The sequence below is a fragment of the Oncorhynchus masou genome, chromosome 5, assembly GCF_036934945.1.
Source record: "Oncorhynchus masou masou isolate Uvic2021 chromosome 5, UVic_Omas_1.1, whole genome shotgun sequence".
Classification (NCBI taxonomy): Eukaryota; Metazoa; Chordata; class Actinopteri; order Salmoniformes; family Salmonidae; genus Oncorhynchus; species Oncorhynchus masou.
In genome coordinates this window covers 9,267,379-9,280,788 of record NC_088216.1, presented here as the reverse complement: position 1 = coordinate 9,280,788, position 13,410 = coordinate 9,267,379, and the positions used below count along the sequence as shown (strand labels likewise).

Sequence of the window (13,410 nt, the reverse complement as noted above, 5' to 3'; positions counted from 1 at the left end):
GTCCTATGGTCTGATGAAACAAAAATAGAACAGTTTGGTCATAATGACCATCGTTATGTTTTGAGAATAAAGGGGAGGATTGCAGGCTGAAGATCACCATCCCAACCATGAAGCATGGGGGTGGCAGCATCATATTGTGGGGGTGCTTTGCTGCAGGAGCGACTGGTGCACTTCACAAAATAAATGGCATAATGAGGGAGGAAAATGATGTGGATATATTGAAGCAACATCTCAAGACATCAGTCAGGATGTTAAAGCTTGGTCGCAAATGGGTCTTCCAAATGGACGATGACCCCAAACATACTTCCAAAGTTGTGGCATAATGGCTTAAGGACAACAAAGTCAACGTATTGGAGTGGACATCACAAAGCCCTGACCTCAATCACATAGAACATTTGTGGGCAGAACTGAAAAAGCGTGTGCGAGCAAGGAGGCCTACAAACCTGACACAGGTACACCAGCTCTGTCAGGAGGAATGGGCCAAAATTCACCCAACTTATTGTGTTAAGCTTGTGGAAGGCACCCCGAAACGTTTGACCAAAGTTAAACAATTTAAAGGCAATGCTACCAAATACCAATTGGGTGTATATAAACTTCGGACCCACTTGGAATGTGATGAAAGAAATAAAAGCTGAAATAAATCATTCTCTCTACTATTATTCTGACATTTCACATTCTTAAAATAAAGTCGTGATCGTAACTGACCTAAGACAGTGTTTTTTTGCGAGGAATTGTCAGGAATTATAAAAACTGAGTTTAAATGTATTTGGCGAAGGTGTATGGAAACTTCCGACTTCAACTGTATATCCACCTTCATGATATGGATGAAGCCTGATTTGAAATGTCTGAGTAGTTCTATATGATGTCATAATACATCCCTCTGATAATCAAGTGATAATTGGAATGTCTGAGTAGTTCTATCTGATGTCATAATACACCCCTCTGATAGTGGTACAGTTGCTCCATTGTTTCAATGTCAGTTGGTTTCCCACTCTGATGATTTATATCTGACAGAGGGGCTTTAAAGGAATAGTATGGTGACATCTTAGTGGAGCTTGAAATAAATAGTATGGTCACATTTTACAGATTGTAGCTCAGTATTCTTAGTATGATGTGAAAAATGAACAATCAACTCTTTATTGATTAATATATATTCCTATTCAGATTCTACATCTGCATAGAGACCAACAGTATCTTAAAGTTAAAAAGTAATAATTATACACTTCTATTTTCACAATTTTAATTGTTATTAATCATAAACTCTTATAGCAACAATACACTGCGGCTTTGACATCAAGAAGAGAACGGGCTGATGGGTGGTGGTGCTGCTCTATAGGCAAGGCTGTCCAATATGAATGTTCAATACACACAATAGGTTGATCAGTAGCCAGTTAGCTAGCTGCTACGTCTTTTGCTAACACAGCTACACAGCTAGCTTGCTAACACAGCTAGCTTGCTAACACAGCTAGCTTGCTAACACAGCTAGCTTGCTTACACAGCTATCTTGCTAACACAGCTATCTTGCTTACACAGCTAGCTAGCTAAGTCAAAATGCCCTCCAGGCCTGGTGGGGGCAGCAGTGCACTACATCAACTGTTTACCAGAGCTTCCTGAGGGGAAAATAATTAGTTTATAGCTTGATTTACCATTATGGGAAGTTTTTATGTGAATGAAGTCATACCGTGTAAAAAAAACTTAACAGATATGATGGAAACAGGAAGTTGTGATCGGTGGTGGTGTACATCTATAGGTAAGGCTGTACAGTCCAATATGAATGTTCAATCCACACAATAGGTTGACTGGGGAGGTGATGTACCACAGTCAAAGTCCTGCAATAATAGACGCTAATATTTTTGTAAACTATATATATTTGTGTTCTGTGGTTGTCACTGAGTTGGCTGATGTCCCATTTCGTGGGGTCACTCCATAGTTAAGGCTGTACATTTACATTACATTTAAGTCATTTAGCAGACGCTCTTATCCAGAGCGACTTACAAATTGGTGAATTCACCTTCTGACATCAGTGGAACAGCCACTTTACAATAGTGCATCTAGATCATTTAAGGGGGGGGGTGAGAAGGATTGCTTTATCCTACCCTAGGTATTCCTTGAAGAGGTGGGGTTTCAGGTGCCTCCGGAAGGTGGTGATTGACTCCGCTGTCCTGGCGTCGTGAGGGAGTTTGTTCCACCATTGGGGGGCCAGAGCAGCGAACAGTTTTGACTGGGCTGAGCGGGAACTGTACTTCCTCAGTGGTAGGGAGGCGAGCAGGCCAGAGGTGGATGAACGAGCAGGCCAGAGGTGGATGAACGCAGTGCCCTTGTTTGGGTGTAGGGCCTGATCAGAGCCTGGAGGTACTGCGGTGCCGTTCCCCTCACAGCTCCGTAGGCAAGCACCATGGTCTTGTAGCGGATGCGAGCTTCAACTGGAAGCCAGTGGAGAGAGCGGAGGAGCGGGGTGACGTGAGAGAACTTGGGAAGGTTGAACACCAGACGGGCTGCGGCGTTCTGGATGAGTTGTAGGGGTTTAATGGCACAGGCAGGGAGCCCAGCCAACAGCGAGTTGCAGTAATCCAGACGGGAGATGACAAGTGCCTGGATTAGGACCTGCGCCGCTTCCTGTGTGAGGCAGGGGCGTACTCTGCGGATGTTGTAGAGCATGAACCTACAGGAACGGGCCACCGCCTTGATGTTAGTTGAGAACGACAGGGTGTTGTCCAGGATCACGCCAAGGTTCTTAGCGCTCTGGGAGGAGGAAACAATGGAGTTGTCAAACGTGATGGCGAGATCATGGAACGGGCAGTCCTTCCCCGGGAGGAAGAGCAGCTCCGTCTTGCCGAGGTTCAGCTTGAGGTGGTGATCCATCATCCACACTGATATGTCTGCCAGACATGCAGAGATGCGATTCGCCACCTGGTCATCAGAAGGGGGAAAGGAGAAGATTAATTGTGTATCGTCTGCATAGCAATGATAGGAGAGACCATGTGAGGTTATGACAGAGCCAAGTGACTTGGTGTATAGCAAGAATAGGAGAGGGCCTGTACAGTGACTATATAAAGTCTACATCTTAGTTAACTTTGTGACTTCAATGAAAGTGAACCAGAGGCTCTGATGAACCCTACAGGACAATGGAGGATCCCAATGAAAGTTAACCAGAGGCTCTGATGAACCCTACAGGACGATGGAGGAATCCAACAGAAGAGACAACATATATAAACATTGCAATTATTCTCAAATGAGAGGCCGTTCATGTGCAAAGGATTAGGTACACTACTGACGATGCGCTCCCCAAATTTCACCACGCTCACTGTTCATTAACTCTTGGAAGTGCTTGCACAAAGGATAGTAACATCTCATCCTGTGTTCTTGGAATCTTAACATTTCAATGAATGTAATTATAGACTGTGTAATGAATCCATGTTGTCTTTCCTGCTCTCTGTCACACTTCTTTCCTTTTGTCTACCAAGCTGTCATATCGGCTTAGCCCACTAGGGACTTTTCTACCATTGTTCGTTACCAATATATGTTTTATGTATTTCTGTGATTATTTAGTTAGTCAATAAATAAATAATCTAGTTTGTATATTGCTGATTCCTTATGGAAACTAGGGTTCGTGAAGATAATCAAGAATTTGGACGTTTGGAATGAGAACTGATGAGGTAACAATTTATAATAATTTAATGACTGATTGATGACTGAAATGTAAGAGATCTTTAGATTATTAAGAGTTCATTCGGAATACGGAACTCTTTAAATAAACTTCTCCGTGGTGCCCCAGGTTATTAGTGGTTATTAATTGTTGCATGATTTAATTCAATCACGTAATCAATTAAACGTTTGGTAATTGATTTGATAAAAGTAGCATGTCATCACATTAAGGATAGTAAAGACATGACAGTATTGTGTGTAGATTGATGAGGAAAAAATGGGATTTAATACATTTTAGAATAAGGCTGTAATGTAACAAAATGTGGAAAGAGTCAAGTGGAAAAAACTCCATGAGGAAGAAAGGATTCGCAGATTATCTTTTAGATGTTCTGGGTTGATGGCTGTTGGAGAGGGAGGGGCAGTTGAGTGAGCTGGGGCCTTTTATTGCCCTTCCTCTGGGAGTCTGACAGCTTGTGACATGATGAGAGAGAGTGAGAGAGGGTCGACCTGTAAGATATTTTGTGTTATAAACTTACTTCTATTTGAAGAGGTTTTTGACCATTCGGGGACCTAATCTCAAACACTCATGAAAACAACATGAGAAAACAACTGTCTACACTAAGGAATGTGAATTTGGTCATAAAAATGCCTTTTGACAAGTTATATGCATGAAAATAAAGATGTTTAAAAAATGGACACGATAGAAAACACCTAAGCCTTGTTATGGATACATGTCTTTAAAGAAGGACTGGTATAAGATATCTGCTCCATTTGTGGGGCGCATGTTGGCCTGATGTTGGGGAATCACTGGAGGGGAATGTTGACCAACTGAGTATCTCAGTGTACAGTTCATTAAATACAATAGTTGTTTTGTTACATTTCAGTCTTCTGTGATGTATTTGAAGTTTCATATTGGGATGCAAACTCAAATACATTTAAACTATATCTGACATGCTACTGGTGTCTTTGTTAAGCCCATAACCATGTGTGTGAAGTGTCAACAAAAAGCCCCCCCCCCCCTCCCATAAAAAGATCCCTCAACAGAAAGCTGCACAATATGTTGAGTAAAGTAATTTATGCCACCCTCGTCAATCTGTCACCTAATCCTGCCTAATGGGCAGGCCAATCCTGAGGCAAGTATTGGCTGTAAGGAGGGAGAGGAAAACATAACATCTGTTTGTTTTAAAATTACTTCTTATGACATTGTTGGCCAGAATAAACATTGTAATTAATATTTTTCCAAACTGCGTTACCCACTCCAGTCAGCAGATGGCGATATGAGTTTTTCAGGTGATGCTTCTTGCGTGACGTACAATCTAGTGGACGGAACTGGAGGTTTCTTCAACAGCGACAAAATGCTTCTGATTCAACCAAGGTTGTGGTTTGCAAGCGAACATTAAACCGAAACATTGAGGCGTTTAAGACAAATCTTGTGTATGTTATTCTTAGTGTTTTAAACACAATTCTGTTTACATATCTACTCGTTCATTGAAACGTAGATTGCTTGTTAAATTAGCGAATGTGGTGAATTGATACTGCACGAGGCTAATCGCCCGAAACATGAGCTCACTAATCTCGACGGAGAAAGAAGCTCTGATGAAAGGAGAGGAAGAAGTTTTCAGGATGAAAAGGGAGGAAGAGGAGGCCATCACATTGAAAGAAGAAGAGGATGACATTACAGTGAAAGAGGAATATGGGAAAGAGGTTGTGGAAGAGGAGGAGATAGAAGCTTCCAGAATCAAAAAGGAGGAAGATGCCGTAATATTGAAAGAAGAGGAAGAACCTTTTGGAGTAAAAGAGGAAGAGGAGGCTATCTCAATTAAAGAGGAGGAGGAAGACGTTTTGGGAGTGAAAAAGGATGAGGCTGAAGATTCGATTAAGACCAGTGAGTACTGACCTAAAAACGGGCACAAAATATGCATTTCTTGAACTAATGTGGGGTTTGAAGGGGGCATTCTACTGAAGTGCTACAATTTAATATGTTGTTCACAACTGAATAAATTGTTAAAGGTGCTATCCGTCATTGGTACATATATTTTTGTGACTTATATTAGATTTATTGAAATATCCATGTAGTCCACATTAAAGTGCACTTCATAAAACAGGCTTCAACAGAATTCAACATTGGTGCATAATGTCTACTTAAATTATCAAAGGGACGCAAAAGGCACCCTTTTCATGGAACAACCCTTTTACATTTGCAACACAAACAATATTTTAGGAAATCATGATGAAAGTGGCCATTATAGGCACTTTTTTATACATATTCATGCCTCTTGTAAGACTCTGTGATTGCATCGATAGTCATAAGTTTACCATCTGTTTGCTGTTCTCGTTCACATAGTAGAGAGACGTGACTTTCGTGGATCCTCTGGGGAGCCTCAACAACATCCGGATGCTGACGAGGCAGAGAAGAGTCTCTCCAGATCAGATCACCAGATGGTACAGCTTGGTCTGGTCTAGCAGCTTGCTCTATCTGAGGCTGGGTTTCTGTAAAGCACTTCATGACAACAGTGACATCAGCATCCATAATGATACGTGTCTGTGTCCCCTCTTTATGGTTACCAGGACAACACTAGCCCTTCCTCCCTCCCGGAGTCCCTGTGTCGTGCCTCTCCTGGTAGCACCTTACTGCTGGGTATGAAGAGGTTGTCTGTGCTGCTGGTGGACTGCAGGAAAACAACAGGACTGAGTGGAACTGTGAGAGGAGGAGAAGAGAAGAAAGGATCAGATTTGACTCACCAAAGTAAGTACTGTAGTTTAGTTTGAACAAATACAATAGATCTGCCCACTGGTATCTGTTACCAGGACAACCAGCAGAGTACTGTTCGTTGACAGGAAGAAGACTGGTGTATATGGATGTTATGAATATCGTAAAATTGATAAAGGATTCTGCCAATGAAAAGAGAGAAACCAATAGACCATATAAACCTTGATGAAAGTTAGCTTTAGAGAGAGATTTTCAAGATGATACAATGTAAGGTGCTTGTTTTACAAAAACGTTTCCTTAAACATTATGGATATTACATTGGCTGTCCCAGTCAACCCCCCTATCTTTACAAGACTGTTGAACAGGCAAACTAAACTCTAGACACTGTTAATTAATTAACTTATTCTGGAGGAAAACTGTGATCATGCTGCCCACTCAAGAGAAAGCTTCAAACTGTAACCAGTTCTGGCAACCTGGTTCAGGTTATCAATCAACCTACCAGGGTAGTTACAAACAGTGGAGAATGAAATCATCAACATAGTTTGATCATATCTTTACTAATGCTGCAGAAATGGGTTTTAAAGCAGTATCCAGATCCATCAGATGTAGTGATCACAATATACTATTAAAGGAGAAGTTTACCCAAAATCCAGAAACTCCAAGGTGATTCCCTACATTGAAACTTGTCCAGTGGATTTTTCCCTCTCCCCCTCTCTCTCCCTGTGGTGCTGTCCTGAAACAGCTGCTCTCCCCCTCTCTCTCTCCCTGTAGTGCTGTCCTGAAACAGCTGCTCTCCCTCTCTCTCTCCCTGTAGTGCTGTACTGAAACAGCTGCTCTCCCTGTAGTGCTGTACTGAAACAGCTGCTCTCCCCCTCTCTCCCTGTAGTGCTGTACTGAAACAGCTGCTCTCCCCCTCTCTCCCTGTAGTGCTGTACTGAAACAGCTGCTCTCCCTCTCTCTCCCTGTAGTGCTGTACTGAAACAGCTGCTCTCTCCCTCTCTCTCTCAAAGATAATTCGTAAAATTCCAAATAACATCACTGATCTGCATTGTAAAGGGTTTAAACACTGTTTCCCAAGCTTGTTCAATGAACCATAAACAATTAATGAACATGCACCTGTGGAACGGTCGTTAAGACACCAACAGCTTTCAGACGGTAGGCAATTAAGGTTACAGTTATGAAAACTTAGGACACTAAAGAGGCCTTTCCGTAGTGTGAGACGTCTAAGACAGCGCTACAGGGAGACGGGATGGAGAGCTTATCGTCCTCGCAGTGGCAGACCACGTGTAACAACACCTGCACAGGATCGGTACATCCCAACATCACACCTGCGGGACAGGTACAGGATGGCAACAACAACTGCCCAAGTTACACCAGGAACGCACAATCCCTCCTTCAGTGCTCATACTGTTCTCAATAGGCTGAGAGAGGCTGGACTGAGGGCTTGTAGGCCTGTTGTAAGGCAGGTCCTCACTAGACATCACTGGCAACAACGTCGCCTCTGGGCACAAACCCACCGTCACTGGAGCAGACAGGACTGGTAAAAAGTGCTCTTCACTGATATGTTGCGGTTTTGTGTCCAGGGGTGATGGTTGGATTCACGTTTATCGTCGGAGGAATGAGCATTACACCGAGGCCTGTACTCTGGAGCGGGATCAATTTGGAGGTGGAGGGGCCGTCATGGTCTGGGGCGGTGTGTCACAGCATCATCAGACTGAGCTTGTTGTCATTGCAGGCAATCTCAACGCTGTGAGTTACAGGGAAGACATCCTCCTCCCTCATGTGGTACCCTTCCTGCAGGCTCATCCTGACATGGCCCTCCAGCATGACAATGCCACCAGCCATACTGCTCGTTCTGTGCATGATTAACTGCAAGACCGGAAGGTCAGTGTTCTGCCATGGTCAGCGGAGAGCCCGGATCTAAATCCCATTGAGCATGTCTGGGACCTGTTGGAGCCGAGGGTGAGGGCTACGGCCATACCCCCCCAGAAATGTCCGGGAACTTGCAGGTGCCTTGGTGGAAGAGTGTGGTAACATCTCACTTGTTCAGTTTGTCTGTTGTTGAATCTTATGTTCCAACAAATATTTACACATCTTAAGTTTGCTGAAAATAAACGCAGTTGACAGTGAGAGGACATTTTTTTTTTTTGCTGAGTTTAGATTGGCGAGGGGGAAAAAACAATTTAATCAATTTTAGAATAATGCTGAAATGTAACAAAATTTGGAAAAGGTGAAGGGGTCTGAATACTTAACGAATGCACTGTGTCTGTGTGTATACTGAACCAAAATATAAACAACAATTTCAACGATGTACAGTTCATGTAAGTCAGTCATTGTAAATAAATAAATTAGGCCCTAATCTATGGACTTTAAATGACTGGGCAGGGGAGCCGCCATTGGTGGGCCCTGGAGGGCATAAGCCCACCCATTGCGGAGCCAGGCCCAGCCAATCAGAATTAGTTTTTCCCCACAAAAGGGCTTCATGACAAATAGAAATACAACCCGGGTGGCTGGTCTCAGATGCTGTGGGGATCCTGGGCTGGCGTCGTTATATGTGGTCTGTGGTTGTGAGGCCAGTTGGATGTACTGCCAAATTCTCTAAAATGATTTTGGCGGCAGCTTCTGGTAGAGAATTGAACATTCAATTATCTGGTAACAGCTCTCGTGCATATTCCTGCAGTCAGCATGCCAATTGCACGCTCCCTCAAAACTTGAGACACCTGTGGCATTGTGTTGTTTGACAAAACTGCACATTTTAGTGTGGCCTTTTATTCTCCCCAGCACAAGGTTCACCTGTGTAATGATCATGCTGTTTAATCAGCTTGACATACCACACCTGTCAGGTGGATGAATTTGGTTGGCAAAGAAGAAATGTTTACTAACAGGGATGTAAAAAATTTTGCAATCTTTTGTTTCAGCTCATGAAACATCCAACACTTTACATGTTGCATTTATATTTTTGTTTATTGTAGTTACTATCAGTTTTAGGAACATCTTTCCAAATATTTCACCTTATTTTTTACTTTACCCAAAATATGACATCAGCGATAGTCAAAATGTTGAAAACCTGTCAACGTCTAAATAAGAAATTGGTCCATTTAAACAGTAGGTGTCGATCCCTTTCGACAACGGGGAGATTTTACTGATGTGCTTTGTGTCTTCAATGTAAAAACAAGTTTTTGACTATCACACAAAATTACTTCTTTAGTTATTTTATGTTTAAGGAAGTGTGTAGGTCACATTCTGTATCATACAGCTATGAAAGTTATATATTTAGAACCACCTGCTCAATTGGAATCCAATGATGTCTGTGTCTTCAGTGTCCTAGAACTGTCCAGGTTTTTGTGTTCTGACTTGTAAAACAGGATGAATGAAATAAGTAGTGTAAACATATAAGTAATTACCAGGAACCTCTACATTTGTTTTAAAATCACACTAAGATTGTTAAAACTGGCCTCAGGTTATTGAGAGATCTGATTAGCACTGTTGTTTTATCATGTGGAGGTTTCATTCGTGTATCTATTTTAAGAAATAAACTGTCTTTGGCAGGAGAAAGACCAGACTCAGTGGAACCAGAGCCAGGGACGTCCAAACCCGCAAGACGACACCAGTGCTCCCACTGTGGAAAGGGTTGTAACCGGTTATGGGACCTGAAACAACATGAGAAAATACACACAGGGGAGAAGTCTTACGACTGCTCCCAGTGTGGAAAGAGTTTTAAAGATTTAGGGAACCTGAAACAACATGAAAACATTCACACAGGGGAGAAGCCTTACCACTGCTCTCAGTGTGGCAAGTGTTTTAACCGGTTAGGGAACCTGAAACAACATGAGAACATTCACACAGGGGAGAAGCCCTATCACTGCTCCCAGTGTGGCAAGTGTTTTAGCCAGTTAGGGATCCTGAAACAACATGAGAGAATACACACAGGGGAGAAGCCTTACCACTGCTCCCTGTGTGGGAAGTGTTTCGACCAGTCAGGGGAGCTGAAACGGCATGAGAGAATTCACACAGGGGAGAAGCCTTACCACTGCTCCCTGTGTGGCAAGTGTTTCACCCAGTTAGGGAACCTGAAACAACATGAGCTCGTACACACAGGGGAGAAGCCATACCACTGCTCCCAGTGTGGCAAGTGTTTCAGCCAGTCAGGGGATCTGAAAAAACATGAAAGAATACACACAGGGGAGAAGCCTTACCACTGCTCCCACTGTGGAAAGGGTTTTAACCAGTTAGGGACCCTGAAACAGCATGATAGAATACACACAGGGGAGAAGCCATTCCACTGCTCCCAGTGTGGCAAGGGTTTCAAACGGTCAGGACAACTGAAAGCTCATGAGCTAGTACACACAGGGGAGAAGCCTTACCACTGCTCCCAGTGTGGCAAGTGTTTCAACCAGTCAGGAAACCTGAAAGCTCATGAGCTACTACACACAGGGGATAGCCTTACCACTGCTCCCAGTGTAGCAAGTGTTTCAACCAGCATCTGAAAGACCACAAAAGAATCTACTGCTCCCAGTGTGAAAGGAGTTTTAACCAGAAAAACAGCCTGAACCAACATGAGAAAATACACAGAGGGGAGATGCATTACCACTCCTCCCAGGGTGCAAAGCATTTGCCCATTTAGGAAGCCTGAAAGAACATGAGACATTTAGGAGAAGGCTTACAAAAGCTCAGACTTTGGGAACACATATTACTCATAACAATCACTTAAACGTCATTAGAGAATCCACACAGGAGAGAGAAGTTACTTCTCTTTAGTGTGTATATTGATATTTCACATCTCATTGACCTACAATTCACCAGAGAACATACACAGTGCTCCCATTGCCCTATATTGTTGACTTATGTGTTTCCCTTTTTTTACCATAGGAAAATGCTTCTTCCAATTATTGATAAAACATGTACCTGTTAAGAAACTGACTGTTAGAACTGTTAAGGCTCCATGAATTGATGAGGAATTTAGAAACTGTATGTTTGAAAGAGTTGGGGCAAAAGGAGTGGCTAATAAGTCTGGCTGGCTCATGTACTGCAAATTGAGAAATGATGTGACCAAACTCAACAAAAATAATAAACTTTATTATTAGCCAAGATCAATGATATAAAGAATGATAAAAAAACATAAAAAAATAAATCCTATTTCTCTGTAAACAAATGAACAACAAACTTTCAGCATGCTTATAGAGAAGGGCACTCAACATGAACTGACACAAATGACTGATGATTGGTTGAGAGAAATTGATAACAAGAAGATTGTGGGAGCTCCATTGTTAGATTTCAGTGCAGTCTTTGATATTATTGACCAAACCCTGTTGTTTAAGAATGTTTGTGCTATGGCTTTTCAACCTCTGTTCAGAGTTATCTATCTGATTGAACTCAGAGGGTTTGTAATGGAAGCTTCTCTAGTGTCAAACATATAAAGTGTGATGTACCGCAGGGCAGCTCTCTAGGCCCTCTACTCTTTTCTATTTTTACCAATGACCTGCCACTCCATTAAACAAAGCATGTGTGTCCATGTATGCTGATGATTCAACCATATAAGCACCAGCAACCACAGCTAATGAAGTCACTGAAACCCTTAACAAAGAGTTGCAGTCTGTTTTGGAATGCGTGGCCAGTAATAAACTGGTCCTGAACATCTCTAAAACTAAGAGCATTGTATTTGGTACAAATCATTCCTCAAGTTCTAGACTTCAGCTGAATCTGGTAATGAATTGTGTGTGGCTGTTGAACAAGGAGACTAAATTACTTGCCATTACCTTAGATTGTAAACTGTCATGGTCAAAACATATAGATTCAATGGTTGTAAATATGGGGAGAGGTCTAGCCATAATAAAGAGATGCTCTGCTTTTTTGACACCACACTCCAAAAAGCAAGTTCTGCAGGCTCTAGTTTTGTCTAATCTTGATTATTGTCCAGTCGTGTGGTCCAGTGCTGCAAGGAAAGACCTAGTTAAGCTGCAGCTGGCCCAGAACAGAGTGGCTTGTTTTGCTCTTAATTGAAATCAGAAGGCTGATATAAATACTATGCATGCTAGTCTCTCTTGGCTAAGAGTTGAGGAGAGACTGACTGTATCACTTATTTTTATAAGAAACGTAAATGTGTTGAAAATCCCAAATTGTTTGCATAGTCTGTAAGGGAATTCTGCCCTATGTGCACACAAGAGACCACAGGAAAATGCTTCTCTGGTCATGCTTCTCCCCTCTGATAGTAAAATATTTGCTCCATTGTTTCCATGTCAGTTGGTTTCCCACTCTGATGATTTATATCTGACAGAGGGGCTTTAAAGGAAATGTATGGTGACATCTTAGTGTGTCTTGAAATAGGATTATTAATCATAAACTCCTATAGCAACAATACACTGCAGCTTTGACATCAAGAAGAGAACGGGCTGATGGGTGGTGGTGCTACTCTATAGGTAAGGCTGTCCAATAGGAATGTTCAATACACACAATAGGTTGATCAGTAGCCAGTTAGCTAGCTGCTCCAGTCCTATATGAATGTTCAATACACACAGTAGGACTGTTGACCAATATGAATGTTCATAATGAGGGAGAAATAAAGATGGGCTCTCTTGTCAACATGGGGCTCCTGCTGCACGTAGCCTAGCGGATAATGGTGTTGGGCCAGTAACTGAAAGGTCTCTGGTTTGAACCCCAGAGACGATTTGGTGAAAAATATGTCAATGTGCCCTTGAGGGCAGCATGAGCCTCATGTTTCTCCCATTCTTCTCTGCAGATCCTCTCAAGCTCTGTCAGGTTGGATGGGGAGCATCGCTACACAGCTATTTTCAGGTCTCTCCAGAGATGTTCGATCGGGTTCAAATCCGGGGTCTGGCTGGGCCACTCAAGGACATTCAGAGACATCTTCCAAAGCCACTTCTGAGTTGTCTTGGCTTTGTGCTTAGTGTCATTGTCCTATTGGAAGGTTAACCTTTGCCCCAGTCTGAGGTCCTGAGTGCTCTGGAGCAAGTTTTCAACAATGCTCCGTTCATCTTTCCCTTGATCCTGACGAGTCTCCCAGTCCATGCTGCTGAAAAATATCCCCACAGCATGTT

The 13,410-nt window shown here is 42.6% G+C and overlaps 2 protein-coding genes and 1 pseudogene across 3 annotated transcripts in view; 2 read left to right on the top strand and 1 right to left on the bottom strand.

The window, feature by feature from the left end:
- The window catches only part of LOC135532479 (zinc finger protein 436-like), a 781,678-nt gene that overhangs the window by 153,895 nt on the left and 614,373 nt on the right, over positions 1–13,410 (bottom strand). The window lies entirely within an intron of this gene.
- LOC135525310 (zinc finger protein 850-like) overlaps positions 1–13,410 on the top strand; it is a 138,484-nt pseudogene that overhangs the window by 111,336 nt on the left and 13,738 nt on the right.
- On the top strand, positions 4,961–7,649 carry LOC135532761 (trichohyalin-like). 2 transcript variants are annotated; one of them, XM_064960208.1, is made up of 4 exons: positions 4,961–5,530; positions 5,990–6,087; positions 6,214–6,391; positions 7,569–7,649. In XM_064960208.1, exons 1-4 carry the CDS (start codon positions 5,206–5,208, stop codon positions 7,571–7,573), a joined length of 606 nt encoding a protein of 201 aa, XP_064816280.1. In that variant the 5' UTR covers positions 4,961–5,205; the 3' UTR covers positions 7,574–7,649. The 2 variants fall into 2 exon arrangements, with proteins under 2 accessions (XP_064816280.1, XP_064816274.1); XM_064960202.1 differs by lacking the exon at positions 7,569–7,649 and having other exon boundaries at positions 6,214–7,177.